The 26707-nt window shown below is 39.5% G+C and overlaps 1 protein-coding gene across 4 annotated transcripts; it reads left to right on the top strand.

The window, feature by feature from the left end:
* Positions 1 to 311: 311 nt before the first annotated feature.
* ccbe1 (collagen and calcium binding EGF domains 1) lies at positions 312 to 26482 on the top strand. Of its 4 annotated transcripts, none has more exons than XM_044012731.1 (11): positions 312 to 890; positions 989 to 1069; positions 18844 to 18896; positions 19097 to 19231; positions 19755 to 19892; positions 20730 to 20836; positions 22155 to 22257; positions 22546 to 22685; positions 24101 to 24136; positions 25621 to 25656; positions 26111 to 26482. In XM_044012731.1, the coding sequence occupies exons 1-11, from the start codon at positions 787 to 789 to the stop codon at positions 26375 to 26377; spliced, it is 1200 nt and encodes a 399-aa protein (XP_043868666.1). In that variant the 5' UTR covers positions 312 to 786; the 3' UTR covers positions 26378 to 26482. The 4 variants fall into 4 exon arrangements, with proteins under 4 accessions (XP_043868666.1, XP_043868665.1, XP_043868667.1 ...); XM_044012730.1 differs by having other exon boundaries at positions 20727 to 20836; XM_044012732.1 differs by having other exon boundaries at positions 808 to 890; positions 970 to 1069; positions 20727 to 20836.
* The last annotated feature ends 225 nt before the right edge of the window (positions 26483 to 26707 follow it).

Raw genomic sequence — 26707 nt, 5'->3', positions numbered from 1 at the left:
TAATATGGGCACATACAAATGCCAGTAATCTGGTGGTTTTGATATTGTATTACGTTTGAAGGAGTGACATTTTGAGATTTCTTTTGTCACAACCTGGCATCCCAACTAGAACGTGTTTTCAAAGCATCAAAAACATGTTTGTCGACCATAAACGAAGTCATGATACATTCCGTGCAAAAAGAAAAACACAGTTGATGCATTTACTAATTGTCTTTTCATTAACAGCCACACGGTGGCAGCAAAGTTACAGCTCTGCGTCATGACGCACACGACGCACAGTGCGTCCTGGTAAAAGCAGTGTGTTTGTGTGACATAAACACTGACTAGCAGTCCTCGTGGAGACCACAACCTGGCCCTAGTGAGGCACAACGAGGAACTGGTTAAGTTCAGTGTTAGGATTTGAACTGTGGTTAGGTTAACGTTAGGGTTAGGCACGATTAATGTAGGGGACAACGCTTTGTTTAGGCTGTCCAAATGAATGGAAGTCAATGCGGTGTCCTAAGCAGCGCTAACCTGCGTGTGTTTCTGAAAGAAAAAAACAGTGAACCAATGTAGACACGATGAAATTATTCAAAAAAAGAAAAAGGAAAGAGGGGAAATGGCGTTTTGGTGCCTTGAGAGAAGCAGAAGTACGCTACAAGAGAAGTTGATCGAGCAGATGCAGCTCCTGAGTGAAGCGCGTGTAAGTGGGAGGGTCTGCAGCACCTCTTCACTCACTAAAGCGGCGCAGAGCTCGTGAGCGCCAGTGTGGATTACAGACAGCACGCAGGTGACTGGACCGATGAGATGATACTCAAACACAGCAGGAGTCCTCTTCTGCTCACCGTCACCTGCATGTACTTCTCAGGAGGTCTGCTCTGGTCCTACCAACAAGAGGATGTCAGTGACGGGTAATTTTAGGACATGGCAGCTACCACACAGCAAGGGGACCACCAAACCAAAGTAAAGTGCTTAACTTTGATTCAAAAGTCTGTTTCTTTTTCCACAGTGAAGAGTGCTCCGACAATAACATTTCTACAAGTAAATACCCCTGCGTGAAGTCGTCTGGAGCAGTCACGACGTGTTTCAGGTAGTGAGACTCTTGGATTCTGGATCAGTGGTGTGAAATGATCGAACTGCAGTCCTCTGTCTGTGAAAGTGTGCCTCTAATCTGTCATGTAATGCTATTGGAGAGTGACGTGGACAATATTTACTTTGTTTATCACTGGACACAGACAGAATATTTAGTTGCTGTTAAAATAATCTGTGCTGTAAACACTGTCAAACTGTTTTTGTAAACATTGCTTGGACAGACAGGCTCTTGATGCTTTGACATGGGCCTCCAATCCACTCCTTTTTATTTCTTTATTGTCTTAATTCACATTTTGGACAATAATCAGGACTATCACATGGTCATCATCAGCCTAAGTTTGCGATGCACATGACGTGTGAGACTTATGGCTGACTCGTGCATGTGGTTAAGGCGTCATCAGAAATGCTTCTCATTCACTTTGAGAGGATCGAACATTACCAACTTGCATTGTGGGTCTGCTGCTTTGCTTTGCTCATGTTTGGTGCATCAGAAGTTGAGAAATGGAAACTATTTACTTTGTTTAACACTGGACACAGTCCTGAAGAACTAAAGTAGTTGACAAAAAGCAAACTTTTGTTTTTTAAAAAGCTTTTAATCACCCCCGGTGTTCTTTCTTCTTTTACTATTACCACACGTGTGATTAAAGTCTTTTTCAGTGACTCAGCTGTTGGTCAGAGTTGCAAAATGTTCTTGCTTCCAGCATTAATCATTAATCATCCAATTGCAAAACAACATGGTGTTCTTTTTAATTGTGTGTAGATTTCTGGAGACACGTGTCTTCTTAGTTTCACTCCTTTTGTGAAATAAAGAAATCATAGCAATCTTATTAACCCCTGCAGATTAAGTTGTTAGAACCCAATCTGTCTTTGTTTCAAGTGGCTGTTTTAAAGGGGGGGAAAAAAGACTTAATCTAAACATTTTGAAAAGAATAAATGGTTGACGCATCAGAATTGTGTTTCCCAGTCAGAGCAAGTCTGCTCTTGGGGATGATTTAATGAAACCATGTTCAGATCAAACACCACAAACTGTAATTCAGGATAATTAGATGTCATGTAACTTTGAAGTATTCTTGGGACTTTTACAGGGAACTTCATGATCTTGATTTACATGTACATAATCTATTTCTGCATGTGCCTTTCACGGAGAAAAAAAACACACCCAAGAACTCAAGCAATGTCAAATTGTTGAATCTCTCTTGTGAAACATCTTCTGAGGTTTCATCTCTGCATAACTGCTGCTTGTGGTTCGAGCGCACAGTGACGTCTTGTTTGATCTCCGAATCTCAAACACGCTCTTAACATAATTGTGTTGCTTTATGGTCGTTGGCTGTGGTCACGGTTGTTTCCCTCAGTGTTTATTTAACGATGAAAAAATGGTTTTCGCCGGAAGCCAAGATAATGCGTCCTGTGGCACATTTCAGTTTACCTGCACAGTGTGAGATGATGACTGTCCATCAGCCTTTGCAGTGGGTAGTAGAGAGGTTTTTATTGTTGTGCCAACATTATTTTCCATGAATGATTTAAATTTCATAAAAAGAAGAAGTGAAGTGTCTTGTATTGTAATTTTATTTTCCACAAACAATGACACAACACTCAACAATGGTGTTGGGTGCCTCGCTCAAGGACACTTCAGACATGGATTTTGACGTTTGGTGACCTTTTGGCCCCGTGCATGCCGTCTACTTTTACCTCTTCAGGCCACAACTGCCTCTATAAGATGATTATAGCATTTGCATTTTGTTTTTTGTTTCTTTTTGGCATGACTTAAGTAGTTCAAGAGCAATCAAGCATGATTTAAGTTGACACGATTCATTTGCCAAAGAAAAATGTAGGCTCGCAGTATGGCATTCATTAGGCACTCTGTAGAATATCACTGTGTCTTCACATCTCGGAACATTTTCTTGCTGCTGAAATCTGCTGTAAACACTGTCAAACCGTTTTTGTAAACATTGCTTGGACAGACAAGCTCTTGGAGTTTGATGCTTTGACATCAACATCATGCTTTTTTTTTTTATTTTCTTAATTCAACTGCATTGTTGGACAATCATCAGGACTATCACATGGTCCTCGTCAATTAGTCCAACAAGTAAGCTCACAGTGTACGTGCCTTATGGCTGACTCACACGTATGCGGCGGAGGCATCAACGGATATGCTTCTCATTCACTTTGAAGGGTGAGACATCAAGCGTTGCCGACTTGCGTCGCGGCTCCGCTGCTCCGGCTTTACTGGGTGCATCAGAAGTTGAGAAATGTTCGACATTCCAACGCTGCATTGCACTAGCCAGTCAAATCACGTTTATTAACTTCAACAGCGCACGGCACTCTTGGACTAGGCTGCTCTGTCTGTTGCAGCGATGTTTCTTTGGCAGACAAAGTGCAGACATCACATCACCATCACTTGCACATGAATAACTCCTGGTTATAACCATCAGAGACACTGCTCTGCTAACCTGTGGTAGCTAACTCTTGGCCAAAGTGCAGCACCTCCCACTTTCCACACAGTTTTACACTGATTGATTCAACACGTTGCAACATGTGAATTAGTGGGTTTTAGAGGTGATGGCAGGGCCTTATCAATTTCTTTTTTTTCCCTTTGGACTGAGCCAGGTTGCCTGTCTCCTGCTTTCTGCGGTCGATTTTAGCTTTATATTTGACAAACACACTTAAAAAAACTCCTTCCTGAGCCGAGAAGAGAGGACCAGATGATTGGATTTTGAAAGTGGCCCCCTTCTGTAATGGCATGCTTCTGTGTACGCAGTGAAACACTCGTCCTTGGAGCATTTATCATATTGTGAAACTGCACCAGAGGCCACACCAGAGAGCATATGTCACAGAAAAACAGAAGTACCAGTGCTTCAGCTGAGTCTCTCACTCGGTTCACATCACATGTTATTTTTACTTAAACGGTGCTAAGTAGCATTTTCAGGCTTCACACTACATATTTATTTACCCATTTGGTTTGCAAGCTGCAGTGTTAAAAGTGTTCCACCTTCCAATAAGACATGAGAGGCTGTGTAGGGCTCTTGTTAAAGAAGTTGAAAGCCTGCGATTGCAACATAAACGCTTTGCTAATTTCCAAAGGAGGGTTTGATTGAAATGATAAGGTGTGCACCGTTTGTTCAGATTTGGCAACATCCGCAGTGTGCCTCGGTCGCTGCTATTGAATTTCTGCAACGTACCCAGAGTTCAGCTTCTAAATCAGTAAGGTTTTGCCTTTGAAACGTTTTGTTGGTGGTTATTGTTTCTTTGCTGCGTTGGCCTTGGTCGTCATTGTTGGCCACGCTCACTATGTTATTGTCCATATATTGAGCTTTATCCAAACCACTGTAACAGCCTCAGAAAGTACTAATCCATCACTTTTTTTGCCTAGGGAATTTCCATTTTGTGGCTTGCATCACTGAAAAAATTAGTGAAGTGTAATTGTGAAAGGATTTTATTGGAGTCTCTGCTTTTTGTTGTCCGTGCTCCAGCTGCCGTTTGAGGTTTTGCTCAGCAGTTACCCCAGTTACCCTCCATTCTCCTGCCTTGTGACACAGACCTCTTGCAGGGAAAGTATACCTGACACCAATTGTCAGGAAAGAGCAAGTCATTGAGCTATAAAGGGCTTAAAGTCACTGCTGAAATAGTTTCAGCATTTCACACAGTTTACACAGAATATCGATGTTTTTCTTGCCACTGAGATTAACTTTCTTCAAGCAAAATCTCTAAAAATCCAAGATGAGAACCAGGTGTAGTTTGTTACCCATTAGTGGATCAAGACACATTAATAACTTAATGTTTATAACTCTTCCTCCGTGACTAGAGGATACATGAAACAGTGATTACACAAGTTTGATTTATTGTGTGTATGATGACAGGCTTACCTACCCTGTACGGCAAATGCCTCCCTGGAAAAGAAGCAGAACACGCAACACAGAGTGACTCTTTCCACTCTACAGCTGTAACAGTTGCACACAATCGATGTGTGGCGTGTGTAACTGTTGCATTGTTATTTGTGTTATTTACCGTAGTCCGCTTAGTCCTCCACTCGTCAACTCTGGAATTTAGGGAAAATTCTGATTCACGCCATTAGGAAGCAGAGGATAACATTGCTTTTGCCCCCCAGTGAGATGGGATAGCCATGATACTTCACATGCACTTGGCTCACACGAGCAGTGCTTGTGTCCCATAATGAACTTTATTGGAATGCACCTTTTTTTTTCTTGGACCTTCACTTTATCTCTCGTTTTTATTTACTCGTGTCGTTTTTCTCTTGGATCAGGAAATCTAAAAATATATCAGACTGGAATTGAATTTCCTTTGACTGTATATCAATAATTGATTTATATTTCAACTTCCAGCTTGGTTCAAACACAGCGGGGGAGCGACTCTGTTCCAGTGAAATGATCACATAAGTCTGGTTATTCTTCTTTGCTATGAGGCCTGAAGACTCTCTTGTTCCCTTACTTCCCTGAACCTGTTTTTCACATCACATTTGAATGTCTTCAGCACCTTGGAATAATCCTCTCAGCTGGATTTATGTCCCCTCTCCCAATTCAGCGTTAGAAATACTCTTGAGAGTTCTTTGTTGTGCCGATGATGCCGTATGACACAGTCCAGCAGACCCCAGTCACTGTTTGTCCTATGGTCAACTGCTTTTTGTGATGCATATGTGTAAAAAAAATCATCTAATGATTCATTGATAAAGATGAGTTGCATTTTTGGGGGGAATTTCTTGGTGGAAAATGTGTAATTTGGAAAATACTCCAATGTCAGGATATGACTACAACAAGGAGCACATATTCACTCTTTTAAAGGACATATTTGAGTGATTAGTGCCTTTAAACAGATGCCTAACTTGTATATAATTGCTATAATTATTTGATAAATGCAGAGTGGTTATTCCAGGATCAAAGAATTCAAAAGCTCCACATGGAATATTATTCTCTGCCTCTCAAATTCTACTTAAATGCCTTTTATTAAGCACAGTTATCAGCCCCATGGTGTATATTACTTGATATAAAGCAGAGAATCAGTAAGTAGGCTTTATTTACTTGTCAAGTCTTGTCTACTACAGTATTTGAGAGAGAGAGAGAGAGACTGAAACTCACTTGCTGTAGCTGTAATGAACGCTTTCCTAATGGTTTCCTTTTAAAGGTTTCCAGAAACACAGGATAGGTGCCAACACAGGCACAGTTTGGATTTATTAGACCCACATTTATATTTGTACAGGAACAATTTTTAGATTTAAACCGCAGATGACTTTTTCGAAATGACATTTCAGCAATGCAGATTTGCATCTGAGAAAAAAAAACAAAGAAAAGAAGAAAGTGCATCACGTTAAAGTAAATAAATTGTCTGAGGAAGGAGCATGGAACTAATCCAAGTTGTTTCTCAACAGCCCCTTGAGGGAAACAGAGTTCACCAGAATTAACCGCAGTAGATGCAGAATAGGATAACACTGCTGGAAATCGCTCCACTCACAAAATACCTGAAATAATTTATCATACCTGGCATCATTTCTCTGTAATGTGCCATAGAATATGAAAGTTAAAGACGGGGTGAGAGCTCCTGCCGGTCTAATGCACACAATAACATCACACAAGCAGCTCTATTGATGAAATGCAATCGAGTTTCGATTTTGCAAGCTACTCAAAAATGTGCGAAAAAGAACTAATGCAGCCAATGAGCCTGGAGTCGGATACCTCGCGTAATTCATCATAAACCAAATGTCCTGTCAAGCACGAGATGTCAACATCTGTTTTCTATCAATATTCAGAAAGAGGATATGAAGGCTCAAGTAGACTGTTACTGTAATACTGTAGTGTAGATTCAAGGAGTTGACGTGAATGTGTGGCATTTGAATTGCTCTGAAACGACAGCTCCCACATCATTAAAAGTAAAAGGAGGGGAGGTCAGCTGCCATGGATGTTCCTAGGCTGTCTAATCTGAAGGCTGACAGATGATGTTCTTATTATTATTATTGTTATTATTATGTTTTATTAGATTTTTTTTAACCTTTTGGTTGAAGCCTGAAGCATGTCGTTATCTTTAACATAAGCACTAACCTGCCGCAACATTCAGTAAGTATCCATGCAACTGGATCGACGAGCACGAGCGGGGACTTTATAGGCTTCGCTTGGTGGTGATGCACTCCCCTTTTGAGTGTGTTGGTGTTAGTTTCCAGTTTAGTTTGTTGCCATTTGCTTTTTCAACTCTTCCTGATGCACATGAACTTCAGTTCTTAGATTGACGCAGAATAACCGTGGTCTCCTCATCAGTCCAAAAAGAATTTACCTGCCTGACTTTTATTGCTGTTTTATTTTGTGTGTGAGCGCCCCGGCTCGATTGAGTCCGACTGAATGGGGGATTGTACCAGGCTATTGTGTGTGTGTGTGTGTGTGTGTGTGTGTGTGTGTGTGTGTATAGTAGAGTTGTTGGGTTACTTCTAGTAATCGCATGTTAGATTAAATGAAATTTGCCTTTTTGTGCTCATGTGCATGTTCCATGGATTACATAAAAAGACAAAGGTTTTAGTCTATGTGATGGTTCAAATACTATTATGTTATCATCTATGACTTCAGGAGTGGGTGTCCTGAGATCTTAAATAGTTCATCTTTAATGAGTTAAAAATACGAATACTTAAATTAAATTGGCTACATGTACGATTATGTAAATATAGTTTGTGGGTACTGCAATCCAAATTAAAATGAATGGGAAGTGTTCAAACCCCTGCATTGATCCTGTATGGATATTAAATGTGGTAGAAAATCCAGTAGGAGCATGTGATTGGTCAAATCCTTTTGTGATATATTTAGCTGGAAGACTGTAAATAGAGCCCCGAGCAGTGTAGATGTAGTGGTCTCTTTTTTAGATTATTATCATAAATTACATTGCAAGGGCATTGCAGAATTGTCAATGTTTAATATACCATCATACAGTGAGAAGAGTTACTTGACAATTGACTGTAAAGAAAACAGATGCAGGTCTAATTGCTGTGATCTCATTCATTCTCTCCCTCTTTCTCTCATATTGAAGAAAAGCAAACTTTTAATTGCGATTAATCTAGATTTGTTAATGTCAAAATGTGAGATTAATTAGTTGTTGTTTTTTTATCTATTGACAGCCCTCATAATAACATAACAATCACTTTTGCCCATCTGCTGCCTCATAGAACTATTACTGATGTTGATATTATCACATTATGCTTAAGAGCCAGCGATTACGGCGCCACAAAGAGGATGCTGCGTCTGTGTGCCATCATTCCAACGGCAGCTGATTTAATAAATGACTGGCTCGTTAATGAATGACTGTGCTGTTGGAGGTTCTCACAGTCAGTGTTGAGCTGTGGTGTGAGTGGGAGTGGGAGGGTGGAGGCGCTTCATCCTCCACGTGAGGGTCACGGAGCCTCTCGAGCCAAACCCATCTGAGGTGGACACCCTGGACAGGTCACCAGTCCTTCACAGGACCAACATACAGATGAACAACCATTCACTCTCATATTCACACCTATTTTAGTGAGTGTCCAAAAACTTCATGCACAAATACCGGGTCACGAACCTCGGTCTTTTTTTGCTGCCAGGCAACCGTGCTATAGCCACTACACCGCTGTGTGGCTAATGAGTTAAATTTGCATTCGTCATCCGTCTTTTCTCCAGTAGGGGGTGACAGTTTACAAAATATTTTGATAGCACACGCGGTATGTTCACTTTATCTTGTGAAGTAGCTGTTTATCTGTGTATCTAATGGATGAGTCAGCATTCTTTTCCCTTAAAAGCACTGAGGTTGACACAGTGGACTCCTAAGTTATCGTAATGAGCGCAGGGGAGGACATGTTAGTGCTCAGGAGCATTCCTTAGTGACGGATGTAGAGCACAAACTGCAGCATACGTCCTTTGTCTCCCTTCACTCTTCTGCCCATGGTGCATTGCACTCATCATGAGTAGTTTTTTTTTTTACAGATCATCAAATAAGGTTCATTCTCAGTTACACACAAGATATAAAATGATTCCTTCCCCTTTTCACCTTTCACTCATCAGCCGTCCTTTGTTCGAGTAAACACAGACATCATTTGTTGAGGTTCTAGAACAGATTTACAAGTGAACCTTTGCCGGAACAGAGTGTAATCACACATGGTTCCACACAAATGCATTTGGCCATCTGTTTCTACTTGAAACACTAGAGCAATAACAGGCCTTAACCAGAAAGACCAGGACTTCAGATACCTAATGTGTCTCAAAACCCGGGGGTACTTTGACACCTCTCGCTTTGATGTTATTGACTTTTTATTTTTATTTGCAAACAAACCAGTTGCTAATTTAAGGACATGATGACAAAGTATTTTTATAATAACCTTAGTATTTACCAGGTTTATTTTGCACCTACACCCCATCTGACTCATTTCATAATGGTTAATAAATGTATATAACATATTTATTTTGATAAATGACCTTAAATTTCAGTTTGAAATACCTGGAGTTCTGTGTTATATCCAACATACATTGCATTGTACAATTGATTTGGTGCCTGGTGATGATTGTGACCTTGAGGTGTCTGTGTAGATCTCAAGCATTTTTACTTCTCTAAATCACATTTCTCTTTTTGCTCTTGTTTCTTTTGGCTGACGCTCACTTTTATTCCATGGAGAAGAGCAGTGTGGTCACGTATTTGGTCATCCCATGGTTTTACAGTGGTTTCGAGCTGTGGTGATACGTAAACCACAGGCTGTTTTTTCTCTGCCTCCGTGTCTCTGCTCTGTATCTCTGACTGTGCTCCAGTTGAGTTCAGTGTGTTTTTACATTCTATTTTGAAGAAAGAGGGATATTTTAAACTGTAGCTCATCCATTGCTGCAAAATGGGACCTACTAGACGAGTTCATCTGTTATTTAAAAGCAATTAGGTGTGTCTTTTTACTCAATGTATGTTTTATTTAATGATGTTTTAATACTGATTGATTGTATTTCCAGTGCTCGGCAACTTGAAGCCTTCATTTATTGTCTCATTAGTAAAAGGTATGAGCTGGTCATTTATCGGCCCTGACGGAGGGCGACGAGCCAGAGGAAATGTTTGGCTGTGACATTCAACTCAAAGTCAAATTTAATTTTAGATTGTAAACAGCTGCAGCAATCACAGATTATATCACTTATTTCAGAAGAGGCTTCATGTTTGGTGGTTTTTCGGCAGCGTATATGTTGCCCCTTCCAACTGTAAGAGTATTCACCTTCACCACGACCTTCAGCCTCCATCTTTCCATTTAAGAATGTCAAAAAGGTTTTATTTGTAAGAAAATGTGTACATTTTAAAATTGTAATTTGAGTTGGCCATTGTGGGCTAATTATTTATGTGCAGTCCCAGGACGCGATATTACATTTCACTACACGCAAGTATTAAAATAACATGGAAACCACAGAGAGCCTCAAATGGGCTAACACATGTCACATACCACACATTTCACTTACCTTATACACGCTGTGTCATGAGAACATATGCAACGGATAAAAGAAAGAAAACAAAAAAAGGAGTGAAAAACGATTTGTGAAGAAATACAGTAAGTGAATCACATTTACCGTCTATACAGCAATACAACTCAAGGATAGGCCTTATATGGTCGCTCAGCGGAATGTAAAAGGTTCAAATGAAGCAGAGGAACCATACGTTGAGATGCTTTGGTATAAAAAAATGGTATAACCCCATGTGTCTCTGTAACATTTCATTTAATGTACTTCTCCTGCTATGCCGTTTCTGTTGCTGTGTTCAATAATGAAGTGTATTGATTGCTCTCATGAACCCACTTGAGGTCCAGTTTCCAGTTTTCAAGTAACTTGAATGGATTTTACATTTACATTGAAGCCTCTTGTTGAATTTACAGCACTTCTCTTGTTTTATGTCTCTTGTCAAACCCTCAGGAGAAGGTAGTGTCATGGTAGACTAACTTTGTCTCTACATCTGCTCTTTAGATGAAATTTAGATCGTTTATGAACAGAATTGGGCTCAAACTAACATTTCTACTCTGGGGTGAAATATAATTCTTATAAAGGCAGATAATCTGTCATTAACTACTGTAAATTTTAGTTCACCTTCCAGGAGGCCAGTTCTCAGAGGACCAGTTTCCTTTAAATCTGCTTTTTTCCATATATGCATAGAGGGGTTGTTTGTTCTTCAATATTTCAAAGATTCCTTTTCCCTGAAGTGGAAGTCGCACATTTCCATGGTAACCTCAGAGTTTGACAGTGACTGGAATTATCTGGATTGTCTCCAACAGAGTGGTTTGATTTAGGAACACGTGGAAGTGCTGATGATGGTTTACTGTGACAAGCCACAGATATCAGTGCTCTGTGTAATTTCCTGAGGTGTCAGTGTCTGAAACATCACACACACATGAAAATGTTTATGAATCTGAATAAATAGTTGAGTTCACTTCACCGAAAATGTGAAGTACAGGTAGATTTCACTTGAGAGCATGTGGCCAGAGTCGCGTTTCTTTTGTGTGACGAAAAGCAACTTGGGGAGGCAGAAGCTTGAGCTGCCTCCGTTTATAGATGACAAGTACTTTGGCTGGATCTGCTGCAGTGCCTTGCTTTTGTCAGTTCCATTGAAATCCTGACATTTTTGTAGGATTATGTTGATACTGGCGCAAGAGAAGTGTTGTAAATGGCCAACAAATCTGCGAGCAGCAGTTTGCTATTAGGCGAGAGGTCTATTTTCACTTGATCCTTTTCAGCCACATATTGACCATCTGCCATGAATTGTAACAATCTTTAAACTCTTATTTGGCTGGCCATTTGGTGAGACATGCACAACTCTCCTGACCTTGTATGTTGGCTTGGTGATGTAAACTTCACACATAATCCTTACCGCTTCATGTAGTCATGGATCCCGAGCAGGAAAACAGATTGTTTTCATGAATGATCCTGGAGCAGGCATGAGGGTTTTTTTGTTGTAGATGTCTGGACTCACATTTTATTGCTGAGAGTTGCATATAAATATCAGTTCAATCCAATGTATTTTTAAAGCACATTTAAAAACAACTTTGTTGACCAAAGTGCTTGTGGATAAGATGGCTATACGTCTGGATTCAGGTCAGACAGTCCAGACCTTGTCTCAGTTGTCCTGCTTTTTTGAGTTGCACTGGAACGCAGCATAACTTCCAGTGCTCTGAAAGCGATGTTGATCAAATCAAACCTCTTCTATAATGTCATTTTTTCAAGAAGCTTATACATGTATCCGTTCCTTGGTAACAAAAAAACCCTCCTGGTTGCTGCCAGGAAAGGGCAGAAATATCGCAGATAGACATTCAACTATGTATATACTTGATATGACGCAGCTTTATTTATTTAGCGCCTTTTTTTTACAGAACCATTCTGCTTTCTGACAGTGTGTTATTTTTCCAATTCATGGCTATAAGTGTAGTAATCAGTGAAGACTTTGAATTACTATAAAGGATGGTGCATCTGATGCCTACTGTGTGCACGGTCACAATTGTTGAGCTGCATGTGGACGTTTGCCTGTGATTCTGCACAGACCATTACAGCATGCATTTGAATTTGCCTTTAGCCAGGCTTAGTCTACAGTTGGATTATAAATTCACTTGCTTTTTACCTTCCAGATATTGCTATTTTGATTGGATTTACAATCATTTTCAGAGTCAAAATCCAGCTCAATATTCACTTTGGATGCACGACATTGGACTTAACGATACCAATAATGACGTATATGTTTTTCGTCCAACTGTAGAGGTCATTTAGTCTCGTCTGTAGTGAAATTAACACATCTTTCGCAGCAGGCGTAGATATAAATGTACTTGATTGAGCAAAATAAATCAACGTGAAATAAATAATAGTTTTCGAGAGCGCCAGAATATAAGTCAAGGAGGTAGCGAATATTCACTAATATTCACTGCATAATATATTTCTAACCTGATGGAGCATTAACAAACACTTGGATTAGAACTTGAGGATTGGAAATACCAAATTTACTTTTTTTTCCCCTGCGATTTGCTAATTGCAAATGTTTCAAATTTCGATTTCAGTTAGAAAAAGGTTAATTTTTCAGCTCCCATCTAAAGGTGAAAAATAACATTTTGTCTATACACTGCGCCTCGTGATATTTGTACACATTTACTTTCTCAACCAAAGTCAGTCTATTATGCTTAACTAAGCAGCTGCTTTGAACATGCAGATACAACAATAGTTACTACAGTAAACATTGTGCAAGGAACAATTTGAAGTATTCAGTGGAGTACATATTTTACAAGCAACAACCTTTGCGTCCTTTGTGTCTGCTTTACATTCACGGCAGCATATTTTCCTACTTGGTTCACATTTATCTGTCTGTCGTGTGACCGCTGTGTCCCGTGGGAGACAATGAAAACAAAGGGGCAAGAATTAAAAGTGTCGTTGTGAATGGGTGAAGTGTAATTGAGCATGCATTTGCACAGTTGTCAAACTTTGCTGCATGTTGTTTTACATGAGGGGCCTTAACATGGAGGAGCTGTGGAACTGTTTCATATAGTCATGTTATTAATGTACTCTGTTAGTGATGAGAGAAGCACATTTAATTCTATATTTTGAAGACTTCAGCGCTTGAGATTTCATCACCCAGCGTACAAATAGAAACAATGGCACAGAGAGCAGCTCAGATGAAAGCTCTAATGAGGTGTTTTGAAGATTGTCATGTGGAAAATGGTTCTGTACTTTTGTTTTCCAGTTGCCGTGTTTGCCTGTTCAGCAGCATTTTTTCGCACAAAATCCTTTTGGTTTATTGAAGACATAAACAGAGTTTAAAAAGTGCACTAATTACAACATTTGTGACAGGGTCATCGTGCGGTCAGTACCCTCTTGGAGCTCCATTAAGTTGTTTTGCATACTGTATATAATATCCAGTCTATTGACTGCACGCAATGTGACAGGGCTATTTGCCGCGAGGAACCCACAAGGAGTTATCTCATGTGCAGCTCTACTGAGCGTTTTACCCTCATCAACCTCACAGTTTTGATGTAATGGTTTGAAATGCCTGATGGATGAAGATATCTGCTGTTGTTTTTGAATAATGTTTAAAAAAAAAAGAAAAAGGTGATAATGTGTCAAAGCTGTGAGTCTGGCACCGTGTCCTGGAGCTCTCCTCTTCCCCTCTCATTGGCCTGAAAACGGTTCCTGCAGCTTGAAAATATCTGTGTGTGTTTTTTCACAACTGGAAATCCTTAAATAGCAACAGGTGGGGAAACTCAAAGTTGCATAATCTGCGTTGCTCTGCTAACTGCTTTTGCACATGTATCTGGTCCCATCTTAGCACAACACCAGACATCATTGAAACTTGCACAGCAGAGGGATTGTGCCAGTAACAACTAGCTTGTCTGGCAACTGGCCAGATGTCAGCTTGCGGAAAAAACACATTTCTCCATTACTGTTTACCTTTAAAGGCATCCCCAAAACAAGCTTTCATTAGATTATAATTAGTCACTATATTGTGAAGTAATAGCAAAAAGCTGAAGTAATAGAATTTGAAAAGGGGAGTACGTATACTCCTTTTCTGAGAGTGTTTTGTTTTTCCCAGTCTGAAGATTTAAGCAGATTTTGTTTTCGTTTTTTTATAAACGTGTTCCTATAAATGCATTTACCTCAGGGAGAAATCATTCTGGATACATCACGGGCGTACTGGAGTAAATGTTAACTTTACCTGCTGTTCGTCATGAGTGTGTTTACAGACGTTGGACAGATTTTTGACGCGTTGGACGTCTTTTTCTGACATAACGCACTGTCTCTCCAGCATGAATATCAAAGCCAGATCAAACACATGTAGTGCAGTGCAGGAAATGATTGTAAATCAGTGTAACGTCTGCTTAAGTTGTCTGAAATGTGTGTGTGTGTGTGTGTGTGTGTGTTGGAGGTAAACTCAGATTGAATCATTTAAAATATTTTAGATTTAAATATTACTGCTTGTAACTCTGTGAATGAATGAGAGTGTGTGAGTCTAGTACCCATTCATTTTTTGTTTTATAATCTTTAATTTGTGATGATTCTGTTGTTTCCTCTTAAACGTGTGTGTGTGTGTGTGTGTGTGTGGAGTTCAGTATTATTATTATTTTACCAGACAAAGGCAGGCTGGCCCACCATGTTTATAAGGAGAGGTCCTCTGTTGATAGGGTAATTAAAGTGCGTATGGCTCACTCTGGGTTACTGAGGTCAGACTAATCTATGTCTAGATGTCGACGGGTAGGTGGGAATTAGTTTGGCGGGGTTTGCAGGTGACCATGTAAAATGATATGGATCACTGGCAAAATGAAATTGCCTCTGGGGTGAAAAAAGGCACAGGTGGCAAAACACGGATTGTTTGTGATGTCTTGATCATTCAGCACAAGTGCAGGAGTGTCAGGATAGTGTGTGTGCGCGCGTGCATGTACTTGTAACTCCCCTTGTTCTCTCATTCATGAATATAAATGCCATACATGTGTTTTGGATTTGCTGGCTGATTTGCATAAAACTCATGAGGGTGCACAGGACTGCAGTGTTAGCTGTTGTTATTACACACTTTTTTATATGCCTTGAAATTTTGGAAAAGGCTTCATCCATAATAGAAGTCAGTGTTTAATGTGTTTGCAGTTGTTCAGTCGAGGCGGGCTGTTAAATATTGTCAGATATTGTCAGAGACACTTGCATAAATCCTCACAAAACTGGAAAGTATTATATTATTTTTGTTTTAAGGATTATTGTACCGTGTAGGAGGCAGATGTAGATGACCGCTACACTTATGACTTACGAATGAGCTCTAATGTTTCCGCGTTATCTCTGAGACCTTTCATTTCTAATTCTGGACAGATATTTCACTCCCCTAATATAAATCATGCAGTTGGTTTGAGGTTATTTTGTAGCTTTACTGCCCCGGCCTTCAACTGCGCGTCTTTTAGACATGTTGTTTTAACCTTTGGTCAAAAGTCGCGTCATTACCATTTCAATTGCCTCACTCTGCCTGTTGTCACATCCACATGTGTCAAAATATAAAAGGTCGAGAAAGGGACAGGTTAAGGAATCAAGTATTACATTTATCCACATATATACATGTGATAATTTAATGACACAATAAGGAAAAAAGTATACAATTTAAAATGAAATTCCTTAATTATAATTTAACAAAGATGATGCTCAGTAAAAATGAACCCCGAACACAGATGTTGGTCCCGCTTCCGTGGGACGTGTTTGCCTCTTTCATGAGCTTCTGGAGATGGACATAGATGTTTGTTTTCGCACGATTGTTCAACCCACCCTGGTTATTTTGCCAAGCTGTTTATTTGCTATAAGTGTCGTCTGTTCCCGTGGAGATGTTATTGTGACTTGAAATATTTGGGTCACACAGGAAACCATCCTCAGATCAACTTTCTCAGGGTGTCCAAGATATCACTTCTCCCACCCTCCGACACCACAACACACTGTGTGCTGAATCACAGAATAGTTTACGTGGTGCTATGTGCCCTTGACCCAGTGGAATATGTGTGGTCAATTTTGGCATTTATGATGAAGTGTTTGAATTTGTGTTTTATTTTAGTTCTTGAATCGCAGTTTTTTTTAATGGATATACTGGAAAAACTGCATCTCTCACACTGCACGTGGCTTCCTCTCGTCGCACATATAGGGCCTCTTCAGTGTTGAAATGAGATTACTGCAGGTTAATATTCTTCAACGGTAACTTCAAGTGCAGGGAGGGAAGTCCTTATTTCCCCTCTATAGAAAATAAACATTCAGTTGTGGGGGTAAATCAGCTCTCTGTTGCTCTGTATGTTGACTTTAAAAGCACTGCACAAGCATTGTATTGCACAGCTGCAGAGACAATTATTAATGCTTTTTTTAAAGGAATACTTCACCAATCTCAGTTTCCCCTGAGCCAAGAAACATCTTCATTGCCCACCAGTGACACAGACGTGCAGCAGGTGTCACATCCTTACTAGAGATCGTAGCAGTGCATAACGTCAAACTCGTGGATCCATGTCTTATAGTGTCTGTTCCAAGTCTCTAATGGTGCATTTTAATAAAGAGAGATCTCATAAATCCGTCAGAGAGCATGTTCTGCTTTTCTTTCTTTTCTCTAACATTCATTTAAACAATTACCTCATATTTATTTCCGTGTGTTTCTGAGCATAGTTTTATGAATCAGTATCAGTATCTTTGACATGACCTTCCATTTTTCTACCAGCACCAGGTCATAAACTTTGCTTTATTCCCAAATATTTGCACCGCTAATGTCATTCCTATCAATCTTTGTGGTGTGTGTGTTGTTTTTTTTTGTGCCACACGACCAACATGCAGCACGGTACTTGTTTTCCTACTTGGTTGAGTGCAGTTGAGTCTTGTTGCATATGATAAATGAACAGTGTGCATTACATCATTTGTGTTTGAATGCTGTTGAGAAAAGGAGGGAGAGTTTACATTAGAGGAAAAAACTGCAGTTCAATAATTTCATATTTCAAACAGATTTATTTCTATCACCTTCTCTTTGAAGGTGTGAGCATGGGATTATTAATAGTGTATGATGACTTATGCTAAGTCTTGCATCAATATGTTCTCATCCAATTCAATCCAAATGTATTTCTACATTAAATACATTTAAAAACAACAACGTGCTGTACATCGCATAAATGCATAAAGCTGTGAAACAATGTACCAACTAAAAAGCAATAAAAATGAAACATAAAACCAATAAAACACACAATACAAGATCCATAACAACATAAGGAGAATAAGTGGGTTTTCAGTGGAGATTTAAAAGCAGGCAGTGTGGGAGCAAGCTTTGATCTTGACCAAGGTCCCACAAGAAGTGATTTTTCTGCAGACCTCAGTGATCGTGACTGTGAATATGTGTGTGTAAAATATCTCTGAGGTTTTGTAAGTAAAAAGCAGATTTTTGGAGAGACACCAGCACGGGAGTGATATGCTCTCGCTTGTGTGTTCCAGTCAGTAGATGTGCAGCAGCGCGAGGGGGCAGCCTGGCTAACACCAACAAATAATCGAGTCTGGTGGAAATAAACACAGTTTTGTACACAGAACAGAATCCAGAGCCACCGGGACACCTGGGACACCACTTGGTCCAAGAGAAAAGTTCCTGGCCATCCAAGCTTTAATGTCAGCAAAGCAGTCAAACAAGCACTGTACACAACTGGAGTCATGTACTGTAGGGAAGAGGATAAAGGGAACGAAACTTGTGTAAGAATGAAAAGAAAGCAACAACAGATTCAAAAAGCAAATGCTTTTAGATGCTGGAAATTCTCAGCATCTGATAGAGGATTTTACAGGAACTGTGATTCAGGGGAACGTCATGAATGAGCAAGCAACAACAGGCAGCAATAAGATAGCAAAGCCACTTTCAGATAGCAGTGTTTTTACACATTTGTGAGGACCATTCACACACGTAACTTTAAGCCTTTGCTTGTCACTCTTAATCGTGCACAGCTGGTGGCACAGCTGTCAAAATCAGTTTTACCTCCTGAGCCGCATCTGTCTCAACAGCCTATTTGTCAGATCCACTCTTTTGGATTTAGGGTTAGAATAAGGTTTAGGTTCGAGTAAGGTCTGGGGCTTTAGGTTTGGTTGTTAAGGATGGGGGAAACGAGCAGTAATTTATTCCAACAAGTTTTATCTGTGTATGTTCCACATGAACACCGCGGCAATAACAGCTGGAATCACTGCATCACATCAGTATTGATGTTACATGTCAACACATTATGTGAAAATATGGTGTCTATTATGTGGATGTTCAAGTTGAGTTTTTTTTCTTCTAACATGCAAATCTATTTGATTATTTTTGCAGGAAGAAATGTTGCAAGGGCTTCAAGTTTGTGTTGGGCCAGTGCATTCCTGAAGGTAGGGGAGAAAGACTGGTCCATCTTGTGTATTTGTGATTATTTTCCCCTTCCTACTTGCTTGAAACTCACATAATATTTAATGGTCTGTGACAAGCATGAAAAATGAAGGAAAGAATCTGAGAGATACTGTAGATGGCAAGTAGTGCTTTGTTTTCTCTTGGGTCTCCTTGCACTGAAACCCCGTTTTTCTCACTGTAGATTATGACGTGTGTGCTGGCGCCCCCTGTGAGCAGCAGTGCACTGATCATTTTGGTCGAGTTGTGTGCACCTGTTACCCTGGCTATCGCTATGACCGGGAGCGCCACAGGAAGCGAGAAAAGCCCTACTGTCTGGGTGAGACCTTGTACAAAACCTCCTTGGAATAAGTCTTCTACAGATTAGGAAATGCTTCATATTCTCAAATGTTCAACAGGTGAAAGCGTCTATTTAGACAAGACATTTTACCTTGGTTAGGTAAAATAATATATAAATGATTTAAATTGAGAATAGTGTCAAATTTGAATTGCCTGATTTTCTTTATTTGGTATTTTAATGCAGTGGGCAAGTATATTTGACTAACCAGTTCACAGTCTGTTTTATCTTTGTTGTATTAAATTTCATTGGAACTTTGCTGTTGCTCAGGTTTCAAATGAGTTTCTTTAACCTTTTTTTAAATATTTGTCATGTGTATATTGTCATGTAAAGCCATATGGACAGTTGACTTCAAATCAAATACCTTCTTTACCCTTTTTTTTTTTTAGTTTTGACTTTTAAAGAAACCATTTTCCATGAGCTGTTTCGTGACACTGTATTTCAGCTAATGTTACCAGTGTCATGTGAAACGATGAACTCATGTCTCATTTTCATTTTGTCTCAGACATTGACGAATGCGCGGATAAAAACACGACGGCATGTTCTCAGATCTGCATCAACTCTGTGGGGAGCTACAGGTGTGAGTGTGAGAAAGGCTTCTTCCTTGAAGAAGATGGTAAAACGTGCACCAACGGGGAGAGAGGTGAGAAGAGATATCCTCCACATTGTTATTTGTTCTGTGTGTGCACGTGTACAGAAGAGAGAAAAGCGGGTACTAACACAGACACATGGTAGTCATTACACATCCCACATCCTGCATATTAGAGCAGTGCTGTCTCCTAAACACGCTGCTGCCCCAGTGACTCCTGATCTCTTCTGATTTATAGGATGCATTTGAGGAAAGTCGTCACAAATGGTCCAGACATAAAGTCGAAGTCTATATTTTTGCCCCACGTTCAGTTGCCAGTGAAGCGGTCAGAGGTTGTAGATTTGCTACTTCCTCCCTTGAGTTCATCTTCCATTACCTGCTCAAACATTTCAGGAGAGTGAGAAATGATGGTTCATGCAGTCATGCCCCTGCTTCATGTGCTTCTCTGGAACACAGTGGGGAAAATAATGTCCAGACACTTTCACTCATCCATTTAATATATGCATGCTCAGAGTAGGGTCCATTCACAAGGCCATAGACATATACTGGAGCTTTGTGCTTAAGTATATTGCCGTGTGTTGCTTCTCTTGGCAAGAGAACAAAGGGGATGAAAGAGACTATTATTTTTCTTAAATGATTTATTATTGTGATGATAATATTGTCTTTTTTCTTCTTTCAATGGCATTTCTTTTAGCACTGCAGTATGTAACTTTTAAATATAAACAAATGTCATTTTGCTGTGTTTTGATCTTGTGCCTCCCTGTAGTTGGTTGGTTTTATGTCAAGACAGACGGAGGCCACTGCAGTGAAACGAGACAGCTTTTGAAAGCAACATCTCTTTTTCTATAACACACACAAAAAAAAAAAAATGTCTTCCTCGATTCCCAGCAGTGCATCTCTTTGAGAAATCCGACAACGTGATGAATGCTGGAACCTGCTCAGCCACCTGTGACGATTTCCACCAGATCAAGGTGTCTGTTCTGCAGCTTAAGCAAAAGGTAAAGCAAACACATGAGGCAAACACATTAAAATATAAAATTTAATTCATGTCATTTAAATAGTACAAAATGCACGTATCTGTACTTTGTTACGTATATTTCTTGAGTGGCGTCATACCATTTATACTATTTAAAAAAATCCTTTACAGTAGGATTCACATGTCAAGGTTTTGGACTTGTAAACTCACCTTTTGCAAATGAACAACAAACTCACTTAACACACTTTCTCCAAACACATCATATTGCTTCTTTTTCTGGTGTCCCAAATGGAAGTGGGGCAGTATATGATATTATTACACACTGCAACAAATGGCACTTACCATAGTTGAATAGTGGAGAGTATTATTTATATTTATATTCATATACATATATATATATATATGTATATGTATATATGTGTGTGTATATATATATATATATATATATATACACACACATATATAGGTATATATACATATATATGTATATGTATATGTATATGTATATATATATATATATATATATATATATATATATATATATATATATATATATATACATACATGTATATATATAGTCATTGTAATTCATTGTTAGTCGATTGGTTGATAGCTTGTATGAATAGACTGTTACAACATGTGTGATTGCAGAGTGTCACTCAACACTCCAACTCTTACACATGATGTATGTCCTGCTTTTCCAGCCGTGTGGTCTAGATGCTCCTGTAGCTGTATTATATATTCATTTTTTTTCCCCCCAAATGTCAGATATATATGTCAGTAATAAGACTACATTACTGTAAATGACTTATTTTTCAAGGTTGTTGTCTGAATTTAAAATTACAGTGCAGTTCAAACACTACTGAGTGTGTGTGTGTGTGTGCGGCATAGACGCAAGGCCTTTAGCCTGTTTCCCTGTGGAATTGCTAGATCCACATGATGTTAGATGGAGATCAAAGATAACTTTCCCCCAAGGTTGCCATGTAGCATATAGAGCATGGGTTCTCCTGGTCATGCTGAATAATGTAAAGGGGTCACCTGGCCCTCCATCTGTCTAGGTTACAGCTTGTATCAATGTTGCAGATGGAAGATCACCTTTCATCTTCGCCACAGTACATATTTCAACATATTTTCACTTGAAATTGGGCCTTCGGTGTGTAATTTTCCCTGTTTGGTTTGACAGCCATTTGAAGAATGAAGAGCACATGAGGGATTTGGATAATTAATATTGTTCCTAAATAAAATGGGGAGGAAAAAAACTTTCCTTTGATGAAACAAAATGTCATGATGTTGGTCGTTCAACATTTGTGAATACTGATGTTTCTGCATGCTTTCTTAAGATGGCCATGCTGTCAAATAGTGCCGATGTCCCTGAGCAGATGACCAGTGAGAAAATGCCTGCCATGTTTTTACCGGGTCCTCCAGGACTCCCTGGCCCTCTAGGTAAGACTCGCACAACAGTGTCCGGCCGATAGTCTTTACTGTTTTCATCATGGTTTAGTTGTATTAATGCAATTCAGTACCAACAGTAATTCACCAAATTCAATGGATTTTTTCATTTGGGAATTATGAATGTGTGCACCAGGGTTTGATGCAATCCTGTAGATTATTTTTCACGGAATAAATTAAAACTTAATAACCAACACTGCCATAAAAATTTCCCACTGTACTCTGCATACTCTTACTTTAGTTTTCTCTATAGTCCACTGATATCTGTCTGGGTTATTTTAGGAGATCCAGGACCAGAAGGCCCTCCGGGACTTAAAGGTCCATCGGGGCCACCTGGCCCTCCTGGTCCTAGGGGCTTAATGGGGCCCATTGGACTCACGCCAGACCTGTCCCACATCAAACGTGGCCTTCGAGGACCTGTGGTAGGTTGATATGTTGGCGTTTTTCCTTGACAGTTGTTATAGTTTAAGAGAACATTTTACTTGCAAATATTGCATATAATTTGCCATATTTATGATATGGTGTCTGAATAAGCAAATACTAGTGCAAATGTGCATGTATCCTGACTGAGTCATTGTAGGATACTGTAAACCACACTTTTGCCCACCTTTGTCTTCTGTTGGCCCAATTCCACACCTCTGCATTGTGTTATTAGGCAGAATCACCTAATTAATCTGGAATTTAATCTAATCCGGAATGCAGTTAAACCTGGAAAGGCTCTTTAGATTCCAGTTGGAGTTTTTATGGGGTTGTGGGTTTTTACTTGCCAGAGTAATTCCGATAATTTAGTAATCCTGCATTGTGAGACAGGGCCCAGGAGAGTATTTGTGTGAACTGGACAAATTTCTTGTGTTTCATTTGACACACTGGGAAAAAAAAACACACACACACTCTTAAAAATGCACCCATTTTTTTCAGGTGAATAAGGGATGACACATAGTAATGGCAAAAACAACAGAGGACTGAATCCATTTACAGCTGCAGTTGTTTTTTTTGGCTCGGTGCATTTTTGTCTTGCCTGTGAGCGTGAACACTCACTCACAAATCAAAAATGTGCAGGAGGTGGCCAGGAAGTCATACTTTTCGGGGGGATTTTTTTACGCTTGTATTTTTGCAATGAATTCTACATTTATTGCATAAATACAGGTGTTGTTGGCGTGATAAATCAGGCTAACAACTCCTGCAGTCGCACCACGAGCTGCATGAGGTGGAACAACAGGAAAAGTGATGTATTACTTACCACAAGTGACACTTGTATTTTAATTTCCAGCTCTTTATTTCTTTGTGATCTGTTAAAACATGATTTAGAGGGAGTTGTCCTCTCTTCACACAAAACCCACATTAGGTTGCAAGCACTGTTGTGCGGTTTGGCAGACGGATCTCATGTGTTTCACTGACAAAGGCTGTGGGATAAAGACTTCCCACCGATCAGAAAATTGCCCTTCCCTCTTACGCAATGTCATCACTCTTCTGAAGTTACGACTATTCCACGGAAGAGATCAAAACAGTCTTTACCATCAAGCTGACGTCACTCAGAAATGGCCTGCAGGCGGGCACAGACTTAAACTTGCGCAATCTCTTCTGCAGTGAAGATCTTAATGTTGTGTTTAAAATCATTTCGCGCAAATGAGATTATACTGAATTGTACATGAATCCATTTTGTTCCTCTGTGTGCACGGCGTCTCCTTAAATTGCATGTGTCACCATGGTACCAAACACACATACAATCCCGGCATGCACGTCCACCTGACTTTGAGTAAGAAAGCAAACTGACACACACTTTGATTCAAACATAAATAAAATGTTTTTTATTATTGTTATTATTATTATTTAACAGGGCACTCCAGGAGCACCAGGAAAGGACGGCCTAAAGGTGAGATTAAATCCTAATATTGTCATACCTGTTTTCTTTTAAAGTTTCATACTTTCTTCGGAGTTTACAGGGTAAAAAAAAGCACACAACTGATTCTAGGATGCTAACAAATCCTCAGTTGGATGCTGATGGAGAGAGAAAACCAGGCTGGTGACGGTAGATATAAATATATAAATACAAGAGCAGAGCATTTTAAATTAATATATGTGTAGATAAGTATTTGTAGATAGTTGAAGTCACGTTTTATTAATATTACTTAAGTAAAAGTATTTAAGTATGTGACATTTACTATACTTAAGTATCAAAAGTCACTTTCTGATATAAAATGTACTTGAGTTTTAGAAGTATAAGTATGAAAAAGAGTTAGGATTGAGCCATGGTAGCTCAGTGGTAGGGCTCTGCTGATTCCTGGCTCTGCTAGTCTGTATGTGTCCTTGAGCAAGACACTTAACCCCATGTTAAAGCGGGTGAATGGGTGAATGGCTGTAGTGTGAAGCAGACTAGAAAAACTAAATACAGACCATTACCAACTCTTCTTCTTCTGACTTTATTGGTTGTAACAAGTAATAAAGATAGTTAGAGGAAATGTAGTGGAGTGAAAGGAAAAGATGCAAGAAATATAAATAACAAAGTAAAATACAGATACGTGAGTTTTGTACTTAAGTACAGTAACAAAGTATTTTTGATTAGAGATTGTGTGTTTTTTGTCATCAAGAATTTCCAGTAGTTATCCATAACTCACTGATTCATATGAGGTGTAAAGTCTAGCAGGGTTCCTGTTTGCTTAGCTTCTATATCGTGTGTGGAACATTTCAGATGCTTTGTCTGCCTTCTTGTCACAGCACCTGTGTATATTCTTTCAGCTCAACTGGGATGTTTGTGTGGATAGAGTGGAGGAGGATGGTAATCTGTCTCTCCAAGTAACAAATCCAAACCATCTGCCAAAACACCCACAGCCCCAGTGTGACCCTGAGGCAGACTAATAACCTCAGTAGTCGGGTCAATGTGTGTGTACTTGCTACCGTGAGTCAACAGACAGCCATGACTCTTCAGTCAAGCAGCACTTGTCTCAGTCTCAGTTTTTTTTAGAGGAATTATTTTTGAAATGCATGGATTTCCTTTCTTGGCAAAGTCACAGAAATGATGAATGTCTTTATTTACCCTGTAAATATCTTACAATTACACCAGTTTTGCTCAGCTTAAGGTGAAGATGGATCCAAGTTCGTCTTGGCTCACTGAAAATACATCAAAGCTCACTCAAAGTCACACTGTAAAGAAAAGTTGAAGCTTTGTGGGAAGTAAAGTAAGGTTCACTGTTAGAAGAGTAAGGTTTAGTTGTGAATTAAGATGTACGTTTTTCTTTTTAATTGAGGCGCTTGTGTTGACTCTCAATACTTCTGTCTCTTAAACTTGTATATAATCAATTCCTTTCTTGTTTTTTTCATAATGTCCTTCACCTAAACTATTTTGTTTGGATTCCCAAGGGCGAGAGAGGAGCTCCTGGGCCTGTTGGACCACCAGTAAGACTTTACTCTATCTAAACCAGTCATGTCCAAAGTCCAACCAACCTGCGGGCCAATCAGTCACTCAGATTTTTTACGGCCCGCAGCTTCAGTTTTATCATGTATTGTTTGAGCCAGGGACAGACTGGGACAGGAAATCAGTCATGCGTCATCCCTGTTAGCTCAGCACAATAAATTATTTTTATTTTATTTTATAAAACAGTGCATTTGTATGTAACTTGCCTTTAAAAAAAAAAAAGGTCTGGAGTGAAGAATTGCCCCCCGGGAATCTTTAATCTTAACGTTAAACACCACAATTACTGCTCATGTCCACTCTCCACTGAGCAGATGTGTATTTATGTTGTAATTTGTTAAGTCTTTTCTTTTTTTTTAAATGAAATACTTAATTAAGATGATCAGTCACTTTAAAGAAGAAAAGGTTTTTTAAAAGTCACTTTTACTTCACTGCTAGGGCCCACCAGGCTCTTTTGACTTCCTGCTCCTGCTGATGGCAGACATCCGTCATGACATCGCTGACCTGCAGAGCAAGGTGTACGGCCGACCGATGCCCTCCCCAGTGGACGACTTTGCTGCAGTTCCCGACGGCTGGAGGGACAACCAGGAGAGTATAGATACAGGGTCTGGTGAGGGCGATGAAGAGGCTCCACCTCGAACAAGCGGAGGCTCCAAGAGGACCAAGATGAGGAAACAAGCACGAGAAAGAACTGACTTTGACTAAAATATTTAAAGAGGGTGGATTTAAATACTGTATGCAGATGTAAATACTGTGGCTTGTATTTTTATTTAATTGCCCTGTATTTTTTTTTATCATAGATTTATTTTTGTATAATATACAGGATGATGTGTCTTCTTTTCTTTTTTTGTTTTTAGCGCCAAAGTCACCATGGCCTAAACCAGCTTTGGCACTGAAGATTTTATTTTTCTGTAGAGTAAATGCATTTTCTGAGGGTCATAGCATCCTTTCACTGAAATCTGATGGTGTTATCTCCCATGAGGATACCCCCCATTTCCAGATTTTCCACAAAAAGACTACCACTCAAAGCAAAAC

Source organism: Solea senegalensis, linkage group LG21 (assembly GCF_019176455.1).
Source record: "Solea senegalensis isolate Sse05_10M linkage group LG21, IFAPA_SoseM_1, whole genome shotgun sequence".
In the NCBI taxonomy this organism is placed as follows: Eukaryota; Metazoa; Chordata; class Actinopteri; order Pleuronectiformes; family Soleidae; genus Solea; species Solea senegalensis.
Note: the sequence above shows the minus strand (reverse complement) of the source record. Positions and strands in the feature narration are given on the sequence as shown.